The 23,985-nt window shown below is 43.1% G+C and overlaps 1 protein-coding gene across 1 annotated transcript in view; it reads left to right on the top strand.

The window, feature by feature from the left end:
* The window catches only part of LOC124621604 (protein couch potato-like), a 183,169-nt gene that overhangs the window by 107,991 nt on the left and 51,193 nt on the right, over window positions 1-23,985 (top strand). Inside the window, exon 5 of the mRNA XM_047147154.1 lies at window positions 1,940-2,106. Within this exon, the coding sequence (XP_047003110.1) occupies window positions 1,940-2,106 (167 nt within the window). The remainder of the gene's footprint in view (window positions 1-1,939; window positions 2,107-23,985) is intronic.

A 23,985-nucleotide genomic window follows, 5' to 3' on the forward strand; every position in this document is an offset into this window, starting at 1 on the left:
TAACTTCAGCATCATTCCACAGACAGCATTAACCGTCCCTGTACTGACCGACTAAGTGCAACAGGCACGGAACTCCAGCCCACAAACTGACAGCCGGCAGCCGTACAACACAGTGCATACACGTTTACATGCTTGCATTGAACATTAGGGCGGTTACACTGCTTATTAATGTACCAGCATTACTTATTTTCAATGGCTTATCTGGCACTTATAAACCTGAGATCTTGAAATGTTAATCACTTAAGAGGGGTAGGATGTCAAACGGGCCGACTTGGAGAAGGTGACGCACCACAGGACATTTTAATTTCCACTGTCTATACTTTTACAAATAAATTCATAAAACTTTGTCAGCATGACTAAGAAGGATTCACGCTCATGGCAGTGGAAGTTCAAAAACATACAAAATTTTTTTACATAGGAAATTTCATCATTTTTCGCTTACTATTGGCTCCATTTGTTGCTATGGGTACATTTTTCTTCACAGGTAAAAGAGATTCTTCGATGAATTTTTCACAGCATACAAACCATATTTATTGGTGTATGAAACTCTAGTATTTCCCAAACCTATTAAAAGTGTGGTAAAAATTGAGATAATTAACTATAAAATTTGACTTGTAAATGTTAGATTTCAGCTATCAGTCGTCCTTTTGAAATTTTATTGGCATATCTAGATTTCAGCTAGAAACTAGCCAATGCACTATCCTTGCCTGTTGGTCGGGCTTCATTCACAGTTCATTGTATTCAATGAACTGTGAATGAAGCCCGACAAGCAGGCATTACATGCATTGGTCAAAAATGATAGTGCATTGAGGATGGCTAGTTTCTAGCTGAAATCTAGATCTGCCAATAAAATTTCAAAAGGACGACTGATAGCTGAAATCTATTATTTGCAAGTCAGCCTCTGAATGGAAGAAAACCTGATATAAAATTTGAGTTTTTTCTGAAGATGAAGTTTAAAATGTAACAGCTCATTCATTTTTTCATAAATTAAATAAATTTTAGTGTTTCATACACTTGTAAGTACGGTTTGATTACTGTGCAAAATTCGTCGAAGGATCTCTCTTCCTTACGAAGAAAAGTGTACCTACAGCAATAAATGCAATAAATAAGTGAAAAAAATGATGGAATTTCACATTAAACAAAATTTGTTCGTATTTTCGAACTTCCACTGCTATGAGTGTGAATGCTGAATCCTTCCTTGTCATGCTGACAAAGTTTTATGAATTTCTTTTTAGAAATGTAAATAGTGGAAATTAAAATGTCCTGATTTGCTTCACCTGCTCCAAGTCGGCCCGTTTCACGTCCTACCCCCCTTAAACATGTTATCTAGACAAATGTATTCCGAAATGTGATTGCATTAATTATCTTTCGGTGATGCGCCGGCCGCTGTGCCCAAGCGGTTCTAGGCACTGCTGCTACGGTCGCAGGTTCGAATCCTGCCTCGGGCATGGATGTGTGTGGTGTCCTCAGGTTAGTTAGATATAAGTATTTCTAAGTCTGGGGGACTGATGACCTCACATGTTAAGTCCCACAGCGCTTAGAGCCATTTGAACATTTTTTGTGTGTGTGTTGCGATTGCTTCCGTCGGTGTATAATTCAGACAAGTGAAGATGGCACAGATGGCCTTGGAGAAGACGTCTTGGTAAGATAGACTAATTATTTCGAGTGCTAGTTATAGTGTAGCGCAGTGAAATTTTTGTGCTGTTGGTCTGCCTGTCACTTAGGACGCAGCTCGCCTCATGTGGTGCGGCTGGTCCCGGCGGAGGTTCGAGTCCTCCCTCGGGCACGGTTGTGTGTGTTTGTCCTTAGGATAGTTTAGGTTAAGTAGTGTGTAAGCTTAGGGACTGCTGACCTTAGCAGTTAAGTCCCATGAGATTTGACACACATGTGAACATTTTGGTCGCCCCGTGTGGCTACAGACGCGCCCTCGCTGTTGCAGACCTGGGCACGCCGTTCTTCCCCGGCGCGGCAGAGCTGTGGCACCACCCGCTGGCGTACTCCGCGGCGGCGGCGGCGGCCGAGCTGCCCGCGGCGGCGCTGCAGCATCACGCGCACGCGCACGCCGCGGCCACGCTGGTGCACCCGGCGCTCCACCCGCAGGTCCCCGTACGTTCCTATCTCTGACTATCCGCGGGCGCAGACAAGCCCGCGGACAACCCCGCCACGCTGCCTCCGCCGACACCCGGCCACCATGTTAGTCAAGTAACAACAACGACAACAACAACGCTCCGCTCCGCTCGCCACCCACCTAGCATGCCGTCCAGTGCCGTCCGCATGCGCACCCCGCATCACCACGACACTGCCAGCGTTACCGTGTGTCCCCCTGTGTGTAGCGACACCGTAGCAGTGTGAACACGCCGAGTCCTACGGGCGTGCCGTCACTTTCGCACGTACACGTACACGCACTGAAGTTACCCACGTACTCACCACTCTGTGTAATCACATATATCACAGTATACGATTGCACTTTCAGTCCAGCAGCAAAAAATGGACGCTAATACGGCACTGCAGTTAACAAGAGTCAACAATTTGTAAACAACATAGACTATAAATACACTACTGTCCATTAAAATTGCTACACGACGAACATGACATGCCACAGACGCGAAATTTAACCGACAGGAAGACGATGCTGTGATATGCAAATGATTAGCTTTTCAGAACATTCACACTAGGTTGGCGCCGGTGGCGACACCTACAACGTGCTGACATGAGGAAAGTTTCCAACATATATCACAGTATACGATTGCACTTTCAGTCCAAAAGCAAAAAATCGACGCTAATACTACACTGCAAGAGTCAACAATTTGTAAACAACATAGGGTATAAATACACCATTGGCCATTAAAATTGCTACACCACGAAGATGACGTGCTACAGATGCGAAATTTAATCGACAGGAAGAACATGCTAAGATATGCAAATGATTAGCTTTTCAGAGCATTCACAAAAGGTTGGCGCCGGTGGTGACACCTACAACGTGCTATAAATAAATAAATTTTGTGTGACTAGGGCTTCCCGTCGGGTAGACCGTTCGCCTGGTGCAAGCCTTTCGATTTGACGCCATTTTGGCGACTTGCGCGTCGATGGGGGTGAAATGAGAATGATTAGGACAACACAACACCCAGTCCCTGAGCGGAGAAATTCTCCGACCCAGCCGGGAACCGAACCCAGGCCCTTAGGATTGACATTCTGTCGTGCTGACCACTCAGCTACCGGGGGCGCACTACAACGTGCTGACGTGACGAAAGTTTCCAACCGATTTCTCATACACAAACAGCAGTTTACCGGCGCTGCCGGGTGAAACGTTGTTGTGATGCCTCGTGTAACGAGGAGAAATGCGTACCATCACGTATCCGACTTCGATAAAGGTCAGATTATAGCCTATCGCGATTGCGGTGTATCGTATCGCGACACTGCTGCTCGCGTTGGTGGGGATCCAATGACTGTTAGCAGGAAAGTTTCCAATCGATTTCTCATACACAAACAGCAGTTGACCGGCGTTGCCTGGTGAAACGTTGTTGTGAAGCCTCGTGTAAGGAGGAGAAATGCGAACCATCACGTTTCCGACTTTGATAAAGGTCCGATTGTAACCTATCGCGATTGCGGTTTATCGTATCGCGACATTGCTGCTCGCGTTGGTCGAGATCCAGTGACTGTTAGCAGAATATGGAATCGGTGGGTTCAGGAGGGTAATACGGAACGCCGTGCTGCATCCCAACGGCCTCGTATCACTAGCAGTCGAGATGACAAGCTTCTTATCCGCATGACTTAACGGATCGTGCAGCCACGCCTCGATCCCTGAGTCAACAGATGGGGACGTTTGCAAGACAACAACCATCTGCACGAACAGTTCGACGACGTTTGCAGCAGCATGGACTATGAGCTCGGAGACCATGGCTGCGGTTACCCTTGACGCTGCATCACAGACAGGAGCGCCTGTGATGGAGTACTCAACGACTACCTGGATGCACGAATGGCGAAACGTCATTTTTTCGGATGAATCCAGGTTCTGTTCATAGCATCATGATGGTCGTATCCGTTTTTGGTGACATCGCGGTGACCGCACATTGGAATCGTTTATTCGTCATCGCCATACTGGCGTATCACCCGGCGTGATGGTATGGGGTGCAATTGGTTACACGTCTCGGTCACCTCTTGTTCGCATTGACGGCACTTTGGACAGTGGACGTTACGTTTCAGATATGTTACAACCCGTGGCTCTATCCTTACTTCAATCCCTGTGAAACCCTACATTTCAGCAGGATAATGCACGCCCGCATGTTGCAGGTCTTGTACGGGCCTTTCTGGATACAGAAAATGTTCGACTGCTGCCCAGGCCAGCACATTCTCCAGATCATTCACCAAGTGAAAACGTCTGGTCAATGGTGGCCAGGCAACTGGCTCGTCACAATACGTCAGTCACTACTCTTGATGAACTGTGGTATCGTATTGAAGCTGTATCTGTACACGCCATCCAAGCTCTGTTTGACTCAAATGCCCAGGCGTATCAAGGCCGTTATTATGGCCAGAGGTGGTTGTTCTGGTTACCCATTACCCAAGATCTATGCACCCATATTGCGTGAAAATGTAATCACACGTCAGTTCTAGTATAATATATTCGTCCAATGAATACCCGTATATCATCTGCATTTCTTTTTTGTAGCAATTTTAATGGCCAGTAGTGTACATGTGAAATGCGCACGCAGACGCGCAGAACGAGGATATTGTCCGCACATCTCCTGTAGCTCAAGTCGCGTGATTTTGGGAAGCTGCATGTTAGCCAGTACAGCGCTTAGCGTGTTTCACGTGTTATTACTTCACTGTTACAGATAGTCACCTTCAGAAGTAACCTCTGTATACTCGTTTTACAGACATTTCAACAATGGCTTAACGATGTGAAGAGCAATGCTGTTGTGCTCTTTCCCCACGGTGTCGTAACTCATACTCCGCTTTATTTGTGTATTTTTCGGTAATAGCATAAAAAGCGGCAATGAACAATATTTTTTTACGCTTACAATTATTCATATTGTCGAATCTCTGTTCTAACTGATTACGATACAATGACACTGTGGACGGCGCCGAAGATTTACGAAAAAACATCTCATTTGAAAATGTGAAAATGTTACAGAATTTGCACAAGCTGTTTGTCCATTTTTATCTTCAGTTTTTTAAATTACTCTTCTACTTCTTGTAGACAAGTAAAATATCTATAACATTTTTCGGCATCTCACCACAAAAGTAAAATCATGCACTACGCGCAGAAAAATAAAAATACAAAATCATTGCTCGAATTTTGGAGTAATAAAAGATGTGTCAGCCAACAGTATTTTTAGGTGTTCTATTGCACTGTGTCATACTTTCGAATCTGTTCCCTCTTCAGCGTCATTGTAACGTAATAAATTACGTTGCAATGACACTGAAAAGGGAACTTCTCGTTCAAAAGTACGTACATATACACAAGACTTTGAAAACCTGTATAAATTGGAGGACATTAATCAGAGTGTCGAGTATAAATTTTACCTGAGTATGAACGTAGCTCCAATATGTATATTTACTCAGAAACACTTGGAAATTTATCCAGCACTTGTCTCATAAACACGTGGCCATAAAATCGTAGAAATTAACTGCACAACATCGTGTCTCGATATTTTTCAAAACATGCAGTGCCTCCCATCAATATATTTACAGTTACATATTTGTCGTACACACCTACGAAAAGTAAGTAGTCCTCTTTTCACATACTTCTCTTTACATCCCTAGCAACGACAATACTGCTCCACAGCGGTCACTAAAACTCGGACGTGTAAAAAGTACATAAAACAAGGCGAATACGCGTAATATTCAAGTTTCGACATTACTGCAAATTGTATACAAGTAGCGTCTTCCCAAAATCACGTAACTAGCTCGTTTTGATGTGAGACCATGGGCATTAGACACCGCTCACCCCACAGATGCACATGCTCTGTGGTAAATGATCCAGAACAGTATTATACAGAAGACATAGAAATGTGTGAAATAAATCATGTCTTAAATAGCGAAAAAGTTTAAAATTGCTGACAGATTAAAACTGTGTGTCGGAACAGGATTCGAATATGAAGGTGTTTACCGGCATAATGGTCCAACAACTTTTTACCTGCCAACATTTTAATCGTTTATTGTAAATATCTTCGGTGAAATAACAATATAATCAGCAGTAATCAGTAAGCCTGCAGTTAACTTGCTATTTTCTCATTATTATTTTCTCGAAGTTCTTGAAACTAATAGTATGATTTCAGTCACCACTTCTGCTCCCTGATACCACGAACAGTTTTCACTTACAGTCTTGGGTGACACATCTGGAGGAGTGTTAAGCTCACCACTACGAAGAAATTACATGAGATTTAGCAATTTTCTTCGCATTGCTTCAAGCCTTCAAAGTTTGTGACACTTGTGATCTAATTTTCCACTCTACACAAGTATATCAGAAAACTCTTCACATGAAGTGTTTCTATAAGAAACTTGCACCTTGTAGAATCACTTGTGCAGAATTCTGCTTCAGTGTATCGCTTGCTTACTAGCCTCAAGTGGCGACTTCTTTGCAGAGGAATAAATCACTTTTGAAACAGTGACAAAGAACATTTTTCGATTTCCCGGTTGCATTTAAAAATTCCTTCTCATCTGACAGCTCTTCGCACTGCGTATGACCCAAAACTATCTAACCTTATTCAAAATGTGCTCTCTCCTTCAAATCCTTTAAACGCCTCACGTGACATTTTTCTATGTCTTCCAAGTCTTGTAGTTCTTCATCCAATTTTCCCTCACTTTCTTAAGTACGTTTGAGCACTGTACTTGTCAAATTAGACTGAGCAGGATCTATGACGTTTGTTCGTCAAGTAGATGAATGAATAACAAAGCCTGTACTCCAATTCGCCGTATATTTCATCCGCAGCGACTCAACCATCCTGCCCACATACAAAACTGAGTTATCCAGGCAAGACAACGACCCGTCTTCACAGCTTTATTTACGCCAGTACCTCATCTTCTACCTTCCAAACGTGACAGCGGTTCTTCTGCATACCTTGCGGGAGCAGCTCTCCTTGCGGAGAAATAACGTCATCACAGCATAGAAGATTGTTTTCAGGACGAATTTTCACTCTGCAGTGGAGTCCGCGCTGATCTGAAACTTCCTGGCAAATTAAAACTACGTCCCGTCGAGTCTCGAACCTTTGCCTCTTGCAGGCAAGTGCTTTGGATACTAAAGACAAGCACTTGCTCGCCAAAGGCAAACGGGTTTGAGTCCCAGTCCGGAAAACAGTTTTAACCTGCTTTGCATTTCCAAATCAGCGCATTATCCGCTGCAGATTGAAAATTCATTCTGAAGAGGAAAATTTACTCGCCAAATTACTACTCCAACAAATGGCTCATTGCACGAAGTAGTATCTAGCACTGTACGGTCTTTTCAACTAGTTTAGAGGGTTGTATGAGAAGCAGAAGATGAGGGATCTTCCCGTTATTTAGACTGGTGTTAGAAAATGAGAATAGTGGTGGGATAAAATCCAAGTCTTTCATGTATTGCTGTCACAAGACATTATTGAGGCATATGGCGAACTGAAGCAGAAAATCTGTCCAGCACCGTATAGTACCTAGAGCAGCGTATGGACAGGAACGGTATGGAGAGACTAAGGAAGAAACATGGGATTATTCAACTTCTCCAACTTACGATGAAATAGTTCACGGGTGAACAGATGAACGTCAGTGTCCAGTGGGAAAAATATTTCGGCAAGCATAGCGGTAGCTCCCAGGCGGTCAATTCATCAACGCACCGATGATGACGACGTGGTCGCCTGCCGAAATATTATCTCTGTTGGACACCGACGTCTGGCTGTTAACCTGGTACTATTTCGTCAAGGAAGACTAGGTTTAAATACTCTTTGTGACAAAGTCATGGAAAGAATGGGGAAAGACGCCGGCCATGTCCTTTCTAAGGAACCATTCCAGCAGCCACAACAAACCTCTTTGGAAAATCATAGAGAGCCTAAACCTGAATGACCGGACGGCAAATCGAATCGCTAGTGTTCTGAATGCACGTTCGGTGTCGTACTACTGAGCCCCCCTCCCTCGATGGTATGGAAGGAGTAAGCTGTCTCGTGCAGTGCCGCCACAATATATGATCGTATTCAGAGGGCAACATGGGAAGTCAGGGAAGGTAACCGTCTATATCTGATCAAAGATTTCTGGACGTCTTTGAGTAGACATTAACATATCGAGTGTCCGCCCTTCCCCCTTAAGACGGTTCGAACTGTGCTGGGGACACTTTCAGAGAGATGTAAATAACCCCACACCATTATGGAGCCACCACCAAATTGCACAGTGCCTTTGTTGAAAACTTAGGTCTATGGAATAGTGGGGTCTGCGCCACACTCGAACCCTACCATCAGCTCTTACCGACAGTCTGCCCCTGGTAGCTGAATGGTTAGCGTGACGGACTGTCAATCCTCTGGGCCCGCGCTCGATTCCTGGCTGGGTCGGAGAATTTTCTCCGTCCAGGGACTGGGTGTTGTGCTGTCCTTATCATCCTATCATCCTCATCGAATGCAGGTCGTCGAAGTGGCGTCAACTTGAAAGAGCGGCACCCTGCGAACGGTCTGCCCGACGGGGGTCCCTAGCCACATGATAAAATAAAAAGCTCTTACCAACTGCAATCGGGACTCATCTGACCAGACCACGGTTTTCCAGTCGTCTAGGGTCCAACCGAAATGCTCACGAACCCAGAAGAGGTGTTGCAGGCGTGGTCATGGTGTTAGCAAAGGCAGTCGCGTCGGTCGTCTGCTACCATGGCCCATTACCGCCAGATTTCGCCGCACTGTCCTAACAGATACATTCATCGTACGTCCCACATTGATTTCTGCCGTCGTTTCTTGCAGTGTTGCTTGTCTGTTAACACTTGACAAGTCTGCACGAATGTCGCTGCTCTCGGTCGTTAAGTGAAAGCCGACGGCCACTACTCACTGCGTTGTCCGTGGTGAGAGATAATGCCTCAAATTTGGTATTCTTGGAATACTCTTGACACTGCGGATCTCGGAATATTGAATTCCTTAACGATTTCCGAAATAGAATGTCCCATGTGTCTGGCTCCAATTCTCATTCCGCTTTCAATCTCTGTTAACTTCCGCCGTGCGGCCATTATCACGTCGGAGGCCTGAGCACATGAATCAGCTGCGCCAATGCACTGCCCTTTATACCATGTACACGCTATACTACCACCTTTTGTATATGTGCATACGCTGCCCCATGACTTTTCTCATTTCACTGTAAAGCTGCGTTGTGCTCAAACCGACCTTAGAGGTATTGATACCTTTACCGTTTGCATGACTAGGAAATTCTGTAAAACTACAGAACTGGTGATGAAATCGCCCTTATTAGAACCACCACCACAAAGCAAAAGCCGACCGCTGTGACCGAGCGGTTCTATGCGCTTCAGTCCGGAACCGCGCTGCTGTTACGGCCGCAGGCTCGAATCTTGCCTCGGGCATGGATGTGTGTGATATCCTTAGGTTAGTTAGGTTTAAGGTTCTAAGTCCAGGGGACTGATGGCCTCAGATGTTAAGTCTCATAGTGCTTAGAGCCATTTAAACCATTTTTTGAACAAAGCAAAAACAGAATGAAATTTTCACTCTGTGCGCTGATATAAAACTTCCTGGCAGATTAAAACTGTGTGCCGGAGCGAGACTCGAACTCGGGACCTTTGCCTTTCGCGGGCAAGTGCTCTACCAACTGAGCTACCCAAGCACGACTCACGCCCCGCCCTCACAGCCTTACTTCCGCGGGGCGTGAGTCGTGCTTGGGTAGCTCAGTTGGTAGAGCACTTGCCCGCGAAAGGCAAAGGTCACGAGTTCGAGTCTCGCTCCGGCACACAGTTTTAATCTGCCAGGAAGTTTCAAAGCAAAAACAGTTTCCTAAAATGGCAAACGTTTGACACACGAATGGAAACTGAAACTTTCAATCAAGACGTGCTGAGAACTGTCAGATCATAGAATCTCCTAAGGTTGGATCGAGTTCGAGACCTTGTCCTGCACACGGTTCTAATCTGTCAGCAACCCTTCTTTAAGTATCTCTGGCGTAGAGAGGGACATTCCGATTCAGTGACGTAGTTCGTGAAGTCGCTGCATGAAGGGTACATTGTCACCTTCTACACCTGCGTGCACTGACAACAGGAATTAAGGACAACCCACCCTGCTCCCCTACTCTTTGAGGTACTTCGTCAGTAGGTAGTCAGTCAGTCTCATGGAATCAACGAGCCGTTTACGAAATATGACATCATTTTAAAAAACGAGAAAATTAGAGTTTTGTTTAAAAAAACAACCGTATCATCATTTATAGGTGTAGCAAGAAATTTGTACACTTTTCCGTGCAACGTTCTACGTCACAGTACAAATATTGTAAATCTGTCACTGGTAGAACAGATAGAGAGCGGTAGCGGTTTACACGATAGTAACAGATGAAGCTATAGCACTGTCATTATAGTGGTCCGGTTGTACGGAGGCAATCATGATGTACTATAATTAGCACAATGATCCTTAAGTAATTTGCACTCGTATGATTACAATGCAATTTGTCTGACAGTAGTCAGTGTTAGCTGGTAAGTATCATTAGCTATAACGCAAGTGTCGGCTTTAACAAAATTGTGAATATACTTATACATCTTGTGCTTTAACCTGTCACTCTCCTCTGTTTCTAGTGTTGTCCAGTTTGTCTTTTTTACTCTCGCTTCGATTTATGCTGTTTGTTAAAATCCCAAAAATATGACACTTGCATGCTTATTGTAGTTAAGGCGCAAGCAGTAGTGTATCTCTATCTTGATTTGTGCGCCTATGCAGTAACTTGGAGGTTACCCAGTAACATGGACGAAGAACGTTAGTAGTTTTCAGCCTGGTTCAAGGTAACGTCGAGTTCGCCCAAAGGGGAGCACACGATAGATTAAGTACGTTCCGGATAACCTAACTTAACAACACCTCGATAACAGAATTCTGTTTTCAGTACGTGTCAGTATTCAAGCAAATGCTATGTGTATCACACAGTGTCGTTAGCAAATTAATCTTATGTATCGGTAAATATTTTACAAAGTTCGTCATCAATTCGTCATCACGTCGGTAGCAGAACGCAGGATTATGGGGAATACTATAACTTCACTATTATACTATGTACCGTGTATGCCAAGACATAAATATAAAGGAAGGAACATTTAACCAGCAACGATCTACGATGTTCTCCTGAGGTAGATGCCCCAGTTTCCCGTTCCCGATCAATACTAAGGGCTACCCAAACAGTGATGTCATGCAAGGCCAAGAAATCGGTCACCATCTCCAACCACCGGGAGGTTTTCATTGATATATCACGACATATTAGGATCTTCCATGAGTTTCTCCTCTCTCTCTCTCTCTCCTCTCTCTCTCTCTCTCTCTCTCTCTCTCTCTCTCTCTCCCTCTCTGACACACACACACACACACACACACACACACACACACACGCCCGCCTTTACTCACACACACCTAAAATCACCATTTCTTCTCGTACCAAATTTACAAACATAGAGCTTCTCACTCTTATAACTTTTTGTGAATAAAGCCGTTTAGATTGCTTAATATAGTACTTTATTTATAACGAAGTTTCGCCCAATGCCATCATCAAATCGAACCTAGGTCCTGTGAAACAACGTTCAGTGTTCAGTTCAATAAAATCTATCTACGTTCTGTTGAATTTGGCTCAAAGTTCTTTTACACACTCTAAGTTTGGTCTGAAGACTGCAGTAATAGAGATGTCGTTAAAACTAAAGAAATAAATTAAGCAATCTGGAGGGCTTTATTTACAAAAATCCGCAATGATCCCAGGCGTAGTCAGAAAATTTGCTTAGTTGACAATAATTTGTTACTGAAAATTATAGTTTGGCGCTACATGTTTCTCGGTTTAGCCGCGAGTCTGTAGAAAGCGGAATAGGCAACACACACCATAACTGGTCGTATCTTGCCATTCAACACTGCGAAATCTAAGTTGACCCTTTCCTGGATTATTTTAATGAAGCGGCGCTTAGGAATTCCTTCTACCTGTTCTCCGCAGATTTTTCGCCAAAGCTGTTCTTGCAGCACATTGCACTCGTTTGGAGACCCAAACAGGTGACCTGTGTGGAAATAATTGGGAGTGCAGGTAACTGACTTATTTGAAGTAAATCCCGGGATTCATTGCGGTGGATTTATTAACGAAGACCGAAAAACAGTTTACAGTTAAACAGTTGAAACCTTTCATCATACAAACCACAAGAACATTTGTAAGACAACTGGTACAGATAACAGACTCGGCTTATAACCTATCGCTGATTGACTAGACTGGTGCGTAGCAGAAATCTCGCACAAACTTCATATAAGCTTGTAGCTTTTAGTATGTGATCGGTTGATGAATAATTTTCATTTGTTTTCAGATTTAACGGGCTCATTGCACAATGTACTGCAGTATCAAAGCTTTAACGAGAAAAAACAAGTGTTATTTCCACCCTCCATGTTCACCAATTATGGCACCGAAGGACTTCTTTTAATTTCCAAAAATAAACGTCCATATGAAGGATATATACTTTGAAACCTGCATTCAAGCATTCAGTTGTACAACATCGTTGTATGAACGTGCTGCGCGTTGTGCTTAAGTGAGGGGGGGGGGGGGGGGGGGAGGAGGAGATTACGTGTAACGCTTGAAGCACTTAAACCATCTTTTCTCTAGTTTTTGTTAATCCGGTCTCATAAGATTTTGGACACATGGGGTACAGGTTACGCACAATCTTCCACCTATGCGCTAATTAGCGTGATGTCACCCACACCCACTCCAGTTCCAACAACTTTCCCTTATATTAAGAACAAGACCAGAAAAAGGAATGCTAATTTCGAACAAGACTTCACTTCATCCTGTTATTTTATTACATTGTAGTCATAAGATAACTAAACACGCAAATTTCGTTTTTGTAGCATACTATAAAGCTTTACGCCCACTACACTAGTGTTGTTCAAATGAACATCTGCATTAGTACTGTTCACCGTCCATACTTTCTTATCTTGATAGCAAGCGAATGATTTATGGCTTTTGCGTCTGCTTGTAAATAAAATTTCATTAAATCTAAAATAAAGTTACTCTGTCTAAAGTTGTGTATCACTAGCTTGTACTTGTTTATCTCACGGTTTTTGGCTCCGTTATTACAGTTAAATTCTTATGACGATTGTTAAAGTAACATAAAAACCTCATACTGATGGTGAGTGCGACATCATAACTTTAATGTGAAAAGCATTTTCTGACCACTACACGGTGGCCTTGTTACTTTCACACGTTACTGACCTCTGAGTTGATCCGTTTGGAAAACTGTGAGCGTCCTGATGAGATGTGTTTACAACTGCAGTCTGTTTTCATTTGTCACGGTCCAGTCGATACTAGACGACTGACACAATGAAATGAAATCACTCGTTAATTATTCACTGGGGGTCGTACTTCACATTTTAGAAACATCTGTGAACAATCTCTGAAACTGCTCAGTAGAGGGAATATTCATTCGTCATAAGGTGAGATTTGTGATTTACAGTTACAAGCTATACCCCATGGAATATCAAGAGCATAACTGGATAGTTTATAATGAACTTTGAACCGAGAGGATTGTAACGCTTTATTGCGTAGTCGGATTGTAACGCTTTATTGCATAGTCAGCCTGGAATGTAAGGAAATATACGTTGTATCCTGCCTCTCAAAAACCGTTAAACATATTGAAACAAACATTTTGACAAATAATAGTACGCCAAAGAACTAGTATTTATCTGTAGGTTTAAGGTAGGTAACTCCATTTCGAATGACTAGGAAAAATGGAAGTAAGTTATAGGGAAAGACGGATACTACACAATACGTAGAAGAATCAAGAGGGGATAGTAAAAATGGAAGACCAAGAACGAAGTGCACTGATTAAAAAGGGTGCAAGATAGGGTTGTAGTCTTTCGCCCTTACTGTTGAATCAATACACCAAAGATGCAATAACGGAAATAAGCATAGGTTCAAAATTGGGATTAAAATTATAGTTGAAAGAAATCAGTAAGATTCCCTGATGAGAAAGACATAGTCAGTGGACCTGAAGAAGACTTACAAGACGTTTTGAATGGAACGAACGGTCTAATGAGTACAGAAAGGCGAAAGTAATGAGTGGTAGCGGGAATGAATTAGCGATAAACTTGACATTGAAACAGGGACCACGAAGTAGATGCTAGCGAATTCTGCTACCTTGGAAGCAAAATAACACATGACGACGAATGTCACATCATTGTATGGTAGTTAATCTTGACCTGTGGGCAAGCAGGAAAAAAGACAGTCGAAGCGTCTTAGATGTGATGCTATAGAAGAATGTTGAAAATTGGGTGGACTGATAAACTGGGTGGACTGGTAAGAGAAGGAATGAAGAAGTTCACCCAGAATCGGCGAAAACAAGAACATATTGCAAACACGGACGAGAAACAGGGGCAGGATGAAAGGACATGTGTTAAGACGACGGGGAATAATTTCATTGGTACTAGAGGGAGCAGCAGAGAGGAAAAACAGAAACTGGAACAGAGATTGGAATACATATAGTACGTAATTGAGGACTTAGGGTGCAAGTACTACTCTGAGATGAAAACTTTGGCACAAGAGAGGAATTCGAGACGGGCCACATCGAACCAGTCAGAGCGGTGATGAGTCAAAAAATAAATAAAATAAAAAATCTTCAGTTCATCTCGCCGTTTGGCTTCAAAAAGATCTTGATCATATCTGACACGTTAAACGTATTATCAGCTCTTGATACAACAGCAATATAGAAAGTATACTGCGATCACGTTATGTATAATATGCTCAAGATGGTTGAGCTGCAACGGTCTGGAACTACGACGAACTTTCGGAGATACCATCGCAACAAGGTCCCCTATAAAAGCATTATGTGGAATTTGTCGCAACGGAAGTGACGCGTAAGGGCATTTCACTTATCTCAGATTTGAATGCTTCCGACCGCATCCCTGCACTTGAAGCGACGGTACGTAACGGATTGAAAGAAGAGTGGGAATAAACACGACAGTGGATAGGTCGCTAAGACCTCTCGTCATAGCAGATCGTGGTTTCCGGAGTGGATTTAAACGTCCAGTCAACGAAGGAAAATTAGGACAACAAAAACGTGTAATCGCAAATTTTTTAACAGTGATAGGAGGGAGTGTCATTTACTACATACCAAAAATCCTGGCCGTGTTCGGGTGAGTTTAAAGGCCAATTTTATAAGTTTTTCTCGAATAATCTGAAAACATCGACTTCTAGCGAAAATATTTACCATTACAAAATTAAACTACATTAAATTTCTTACAAAAAAGATCCTACACATTTTTCTCAGGGATTAGTAGTTTCCGCTATGCAGAGGATAGAAAAATCACAGATTATTAAAATTAGTACAAACTTACTGTTTACTGTTAAGTTAAGTGAATTAAGAACAAATATTAAATGTGTGTACCACACCTTTGTAAGTGCAGTAGAACCGAATTGAGGGATACAATGTGTTCTGGAGGGAGAGGGGACGACGGGGAGGAGGGTGGAGCCCAAGGGGACGGATGGAAGAGGCCCGAGGGAAGATAGGTCGCCTGACTGTGGTCACGCACTTGCGTGCTTCATGATCAGCAATCTGAAGTGTGAGCTTGTGACTGTCCATTCTATCCATCCCACAGGGGCAGAAGAAGTAACTGCAGGGTGTTTGACAAAGTTATACTGACCTTTCACAGCACGCCTTACGAATCGCTATCGCTGGCGGCGCAGTGCGCAGACGTGTCGGGGTGGGACTACATGGGACTACACTTATGTGTTATTAATACACTGAAGCGCCAAAGAAACTGCTATAGGCCTGTGGACACAAATACAAAGATATGTAAACAGGCAGAATACGGAAACTTCCTGGCAGATTAAAACTGTGTGCCCGACCGAGACTCGAACTCGGGACCTTTGCCTTTCGCGGGCAAGTGCTCTACCCGCGAAAGGCAAAGGTCCCGAGTTCGAGTCTCGGTCGGGCACACAGTTTTAATCTGCCAGGAAGTTTCATATCAGCGCACACTCCGCTGCAGAGTGAAAATCTCATTCAGGCAGAATACGGCTCTGCTGTCGACAACGCCTATGTAAGACAAGTGTCCGGCGCAGCAGTTAGATCGGTTACTGCTGCTACAATGGCAGGTTATCAAAATTTAAGTGGTGTTACAGTCGGTGCACGAGTGATGGGACACAGCATCTTCGAGGTAGCGATGAAGTGGGGATTTTCCCGTACGACCATTTCACGAGTTTATCGTGAATATCAGGAATCCGGTAAAACACCAAATCTCCGACATCGCTGCGGCCAGAAGAAGATGCTGCAAGAACGGGACCTACGACTGAAGAGAATCATTCAGCGTGACAGATGTGCAACCGTTCCGCAAATTGCTGTAGGTTTCAATGCTGGGCCATCAGTAAGTGTCAACGTGCGAACCATTCAACAAAAAATAATTGATATGGGCTTTCGCAGCCGAAAGCACACTCATGTACCCTTGATGACTGTACGACACAAAGCTTTATGGCTCTCCTGGGCCCATCAACACCGATATTGGACTGTTGATGACCGGAAACAGGTTGCCGAGTCGGACGAATCTTGTTTCAAACTGTATCAAGCAGATGGTCTGTACGGGTACGGAGACAACCTCAAGAATCTATGATACCTGAATGTCAGCGGAGGACTGTTCAAGCTGGTGGAGGCTCTGTAATGGTGTGGGACGTGTGCAGTTGGAGTGATATGGGACCCCTGAAACGTTTGGATGCGACTCTGACAGGTGCCAGGTACGTAAGCATCCTGTCTGATCACCTGCATCCATTCATGTCCATTGTTCATTCCGACGGACGTCGGCAATTCCAGCAGGACAATGCGACACCACACACTTCCAGAATTGCTACAGATTGGCTCCAGGAACACTTTTCCGAGTTTAAACACTTCCGATGGCCACCAAACTCCCCAGACATGAACATTATTGAACATATGTGGGATGCCTTGCAACATGCTGTTCAGAAGAGATCTCCATCCCCTGGTTCTCTTACGGGTCTATGGACAGCCCTGCAGGATTCGTGGTGTCAGCTCCCTCCAGTACTACTTCAGACATTAGTCGAGTCCATGTCACGTCGTGTTGCAGCACTTCTGCGCGCTCGCGGGGACCCTACCATGTTAGGCAGGTGTACCAGTTTCTTTGGCTCTTCAGTGTAATACTAACACAAGAAACGCATATGGATAGAATCTGCAAACTCTTTGCGGTGCTAAAAGGGGAATTGTTCTTAGTCATCCTGCACGGCAGCCGCAGTGTTCTTCCGCGAAAGGCAACTTCCTGCCACCACAAGCACTGCTCGCTTTTCACTTTACAGACAGAGTACACCTCCTCAGCATTTCTTGTCCAGATCTCTTACCTGATCAGACGAAATAACTTCATTAAGGTCTTGTTTACATAGTGGGGGTATTTCCAGTTTATTAAATGACTAATTATTTGCCGTTGTTAATTGAGCTTATAATGTTAAATAGTTCCTACAAACAGTGTCTGAGAAGTGTGTAATTTGTAAGTTTGATGTTGCCAGTGATCTTTTTAGTATTGGTGGGAAAGAAACTGGATTGGTAAATGTGGTCTATTGCTGTGGCTACCGCTGACAGTGGATTGCAAAGCCATTAATTCCGTTGTAGCCACTTGGTGGTAAATTAATGAATGACAAGAAAGGTACTGCACTTCTCTCACGATTAATTGTGTTACTAGTGGACTGCATAAATCTCTCTCGTTCAGCAATTGCTGTGGTCTGCACAGAGTGGAGCCACTTACGGTACGCCCACGGGAATCTTCGAAGGTGGATGTGACTGATTGCATGCGACTGATCATGTTCAAGCGTAGAACAGTGTAACCTGGTGTAATGCGTTGCCTGACTTGTTGTTGTTGTTGTTGTTGTTGTTGTGGTCTTCAGTCCAGAAACTGGTTTGATGCAGCTCCCCATGCTACTCTATCCTATGCAAGCTTCATCTCCCAGTACCTACTGCAACCTACACCCTTCTGAATCTGTTTAGTGTATTCATCTCTTGGTCTTCCTCCACGCTGCCCTCCAATACTAAATTGGTGATCCTTTGATGCCTCAGAATATGCCCTACCAACCGATCCCTTCTTGTAGTCAAGTTGTACCACGAATTTCTCTTCTCTCCAATTCTATTCAGTACCTCCTCATTAGTAATGTGATCTACCCATCTAATCTTCAGCATTCTTCTGTAGCACTACATTTCGAAAGCTTCTAGTCTCTTCTTGTCTAAACTATTCATCGTCCACGTTTCACTTCCATACATGGCTACACTCCATACAAATACTTTCAGAAACGACTTCCTGACACATAAATCTATACTCACACTTCACAAATTTCTCTTCTTCAAAAACGCTTTCCTTGCCAATGCCAGTGTACATTTTGTATCATCCCTACTTCGACCATCATCAGTTATTTTGCTCCCCAAATAGCAAAACTCATTTACTACTTTCAGCGTCTATTTCCTAATCTAATTCTCTCGGCATCGCCCGATTTAATTCGACTACATTCCATTATCCTCGTTTTGCTTTTGTTGATGTTCATCTTATATCCTCCTTTCAAGACACTGCCCATTCCGTTCAGCTGCTCTACTAGGTCCTTTGCTATCTCTGACAGAATTACAATGTCATCGGCGAACCTCAAAGTTTTTATTTATTTCTTCTACATGGATTTTAATTCCTACTCCGAATTTTTGTTTTGTTTCATTTACTGCCTGCTCAATATACGGATTGAATAACATCGGGGATAGGCTACAACCCGATCTCACTCCCTTCCCAACCACTGCTTCCCTTTCATGCCCCTCGACTCTTATAACTGCCGTCTGGTTTCTGTACAAATTGCAAATAGCCTTTCGCTCCCTGTATTTTACTTCTGCCACCTTCAGAATTTGAAAGAGAGTATTCCAGACAACAGTGTCAAAAGCTTTCTCTAAGTCTACAAATGCTAGAAACGTACGTTTGCATTTCCTTAATCTATTTTCTATGATAAGTCGTGGGGTCAATATTGCCTCAAGTGTTCCAACATTTCTACGGAATCCAAACTTATCATCCCCGAGCTCGGCGTCTACCAGTTTTTCGATTCGTCTGTAAAGAAGTCGCATTAGTATTTTGCAGCCGTGGCTTATTAAACTGGTAGTTCGGTAATTTTCACATCTGTCAACACCTGCTGTCTTTGGGATTGGGCTGCCGGCCAGGGTGGCCGAGAGGTTCTAGGCGCTACAGTCTGGAACCGCGCGACTGCTACGATCGCAGGTTCGAATCCTGCCTCGGGCATGGATGTGTGTGATGTCCTTAGGTTAGTTAGGTTAAAGTAGTTCTAAGTTCTAGGGGACTGACCTCAGATGTTAAGTCCCACAGTGCTCAGAACCATTTGAATCATTTTGGGATTGGACTTTAGATGAAATATTTTAGATTCCGCAATAACTAGACGACCTGCTTCTACCGACGAGGAAGACAGTTTAAGCCTCTGAGCCTCTTCAGAAGCTGGGATGACGTATTTGTAACCACTCATGTTGTGAAAAGTGTTCCAGTCTGTGATAGTGGATATAACGAAATCAATATTGTCGAATTCATATTGGTAGCATGTTACACTTGGGATAGGCTCTTCAGTGTAGTAGATAGTTGAGAGCACCAGCTGTTGGACGTTTTTTACATAATATCTCACCTAACAACCGCAGATAAGTACTCATTTAATAAACTGAAAGTAACTCCACTAAATGAAGTTTTTTTGTCTGGTCATGTAAGAGAACTGGACAGGGAATGCTGAGGAGATTCGTAGGTCTGTAACTTAAAAAAGACAGCAGCGTTCGTGGGGATGGATGGAGGATTGGGAAGCCGCCTTTGTCGGAGCAAAGCTACAGGATGACTAAAAATCAATTTCCCCTCTAGCAGTGTAGAGCAATGTGCAGAAGTTTACGTAAATTCTGGACATACTCGTTTTTTTTTGCCTTAGTAACAATAGTGCCTCATTTGTATTCCATGAAGTTCTAACGCACTTTGTGGAAAACACCCCACGAGCACATCTGCCCACCGCATTGCCAGTAATTGTAAGGCGCTATGCGAGGGGTCAGTGCAACTTCGTGAAACACCCTGTAGTAGCTTATTGTGGTGTAGTGAGGTAGATAGAGACCTGCTCGCTCCTCATTTTGCGGATCCGAGTAGGAGGGAAACGCATGACTACAATCTGATGACCTACGTCCCTCGCGCTTCTATGCTCACTCTCATCCCCTCCACCCAGTTTTACCCCAAAGCACTATTTATCCCTTAATACAGCTCTACTGCATTTACACGTGGTACACAGATTCAGTATTTCTTCTTAACCCACTTCATTTAACAGTAAACAGTAATTTTATACCATTAAAAATTATTTTTAATAATCGGCGAGTTTTCCACTCCCTGCAACGCAGAAACTGTTAATCCTGCTGCCTTGGTATTCACTTACTGCTAGTGTCCCATTACACACAATCTCCAGTGTGGATTCATTCGTTCCACTCTCTCTGGGTGTTACAACGGTCACGAACTTAAGACTGCATTTGTGGCAGCTGAACGTCCATGTAATAAAGTGTTGCCTGTAAGCTCATATTAATTTTATTCGCCGTAAATGATTATTTTAGAAACTTTGCAGGTGAGTCAATAATGATTTATAAATAAATGTGTGATAGGTCTACCAGTTATGTTTTCCCATGCATAGCACAATATGTTTCAAGACTTTATTCTTCTATACTAGTGCTGTTGGGGTTTATAGCACTTTTAACGTGGTGTCTGTGGGTGTGTTGTTGTATCTCTTTTTCCCTGCAGTCATCTCTGTGTTATCCCTGCAAACGTAAGATTTAATACCTTGCAAAATTAGATGGTAAAGTTAAGTGAATATATTTTTGTACATCTACTTAGAGCTGTTGTCCCTCTTCTATCATACAGAAATCCTCATGTCGTTCATAATATGGTTATTTGCATGATAAAATAATACAAAGATAATGTGACAGTATTGCTTGCCAAACAGTCAGTTACACTCATAGACAATTTCTTTTTTTCTTCATTTGCATTGAAGTATCACTAAGATCTACTACTAACAACAATAATTTTAAATGAATATTGTGAAATTAAAAATAAAATTCTAATACATTAAAATGTTTATAAATTGTTAAGATATTATACAAATATATTCATACATTATAGTACATATTTTACACATTCTACATTATAGTAAGGTATTTACATCAAGATATTTGTATTTCGTAAGATATTTACAATGCGGTTAATCTATGGAACACAAGAACAATACCTGAAAAATTGGATTTATTAAAGTTGTTAAAAGCAAGGGACATATTAGAAAAATTGGTGTATTCACTCCTTATGAGCTCTAGCTTTCCTGATTTTCTCGTCGGGGTCACTTTGCGAGAGATATGGAAAACATATGACAGAAAGTAATACGTACCAGCCTGTTCTTGGAATATATGCTCTGAGAACTTCAACAGTAAACCGCTCCTTGATGCACAACGCCTTTAAGCATATGTCGCTGGAATTTTAGTTTTCGCGCTTACTAAACTCTCCTGACACGAAACGCTTTGCTCTTCGTTGGGTCTTTTGTACCTATTCAACCTGGTAAGCGTCCAAGATGCGTAATAATCAAGAATTAGTCTTACAAGCGCTTTGCAGCACACTTATTTCGTGGAGAAATTACATTTCCTTCATATTCTTCCAGTGACTCTCAGCCTGGAATCTGCTTTCCTTACAGTCAGTTTCATGCAGTCGTATCACTCCTTTGTTAATTGCGGTTGTTATAGTTTCCAGTCGCTTATCGCTTATAGCGTACAGAGTCCTATCTCCCCATCATCGCAGCCGAAATGTATTTAATTATACACTATTACAGACTTCCTAAGGTTGCAATTATTGGTGTAGGGCAGCCAAAACGTTTTAAGACCTTCCACATAGCTTCTCAGAGCACTGTATCAAAGGCCTTTCCTAGGTCATAGAACGCAAATATTAAAGGATTACGTTGTTCCTTGCACTTCTCCTGCAGTTGTCCTGAATAAAAGATAATAAAAATTGTTCCTCTGAAGTGGCGAAATCGGTGCTGAGGTTCAGGAAGTGCAGCCTCGGAAAGAGCGTGCAGGTTATTCAACAGAATTCTAGCAACATGTTACCAGTCACGGAGAGCAAGGATATGCCACATTAATTACCACATATGCTTCAGTCGCCTCTTTTAAGGATGGTGACAGTTGGTTCTTCATGTCAGCTGGTACTTTATAGATTGCCCACTTTGTAGGAAACAGAGTTTGGTTTTTAGAGCACGCCACCACTCTGGATGATCTCTAAGGAGATGCTATCAGGCCCAGGTGCCTTCCTCGGTTTTATGTTATATAGAGGCTTGCGGAATTCATGAAATGTCTGTGGGACTGCCATACAAAGTTAAACTGTGTTCGAGAAATTCGTCAGCAATAGTAGAACTACAGTTTAAGAGTGAGCTGAAATGCTCTTTCCAGCGATACATGATGTCCTGACTGTCAGGGAGGATGGACTTGCAGTCGGCGGCTTCCTGAGTTCCTGATGAGGAACGGACAAGCACACAGGTTTCTTTATTCCTGAATAAAAATTCCGCAGGTAGCTGGCATCTGACTGACTTTGGAGTTCCTTAGCTTTTTGTTGCCACCAGTTGTTCTTGTGTGTTTTTATTTCAGTTTGACATTTCTGCTTTAACTCCTAAAAGTGTGTTTTCCTTTCCATGGAGCATGCATCTTGCGCAAGGTATAGGTAAACATCCCGCTTGACACTTGTGAGGTTCCTAATCACTTCATTGTTGTCGTCAAACCAGTCATTTTTCTTCTTTGTATCAAAATAAATGACTCCTCTGCAGTCTTCTCGATCGTGTTTTTTAAAGTAGACCGTTCCCGTTCAACATATCTTGTGTTAACTCGGATGCTACTAAGTCGTTCCAAAACTGTGTCTTGCAAGAGAGAGCGAACAGTTTCATTATGCAGGCCGTTGATGTTGAACTTTCTCCTAGAAGGATTTGAGAAGCGGGATCGTGGTTTACGATGTACGAGGATCCTCAGAGGACTAAACAGCAGTTTGTGATCAGTCCAGCAATCATCGATATTTCGGACTGTTTTTGTGACCAGGATGTCATTATCGTCGCCGGGCGGTGTGGCCAAGCGGTTAAAGGCGCTACAGTCTGGAACCGCGTGACCGCTACGGTCGCAGGTTCGAATCCTGCCTCGGGCATGGATGTGTGTGATGTCCTTAGGTTAGTTAGGTTTAAGTAGTTCTAAGTTCTAGGGGACTGATGACCTTAGAAGTTAAGTCCCATAGTGCTCAGAGCCATTTGAACCATTTTTTGTCATTATCGTCACCCTGCCGAGTGATGAGATAGCCACTAAGATGCTAGTATCTTATAGCGGTTAGGTAAGCGGAATGCTTATTGGTGATAAAAAGCTCGTGCCCTGCTTAGAGACCTAGAACTAACAGCCCGGTTGCATTACTCTTTCCGCGACTATGATTATCCATAATATTTCCCCAAAAAAACATTCTCTCTTCCCACTCTAGCATTCACACCTAGTAAAAAGGCATAACTTCAGTTGGTATCCTGATGAGAACATTGCTCAGCTGATGGTAGAACTGGTTCTGTGTATCCCCCTCACTGCCTAAAGTGGGAGCATAGGCAGATATGAGGGTGACAAAGCTATCTACAGCTAGAGAAATTCGAAGAGTGCTTACATTGTGAAGCGATCAGGTATTTGTACATCAGTTTGTTTTAAATAGACTTTTTAAACGATATCTGTGGCTGGTTGGTGTTATAAACCCTATAGTTGAAATTAAGAGTCCACGACGGTCTGATTAACAAAGACGGCGGCCTACAACCGAGTCA

Source organism: Schistocerca americana, chromosome 1 (genome assembly GCF_021461395.2).
Source record: "Schistocerca americana isolate TAMUIC-IGC-003095 chromosome 1, iqSchAmer2.1, whole genome shotgun sequence".
Classification (NCBI taxonomy): Eukaryota; Metazoa; Arthropoda; class Insecta; order Orthoptera; family Acrididae; genus Schistocerca; species Schistocerca americana.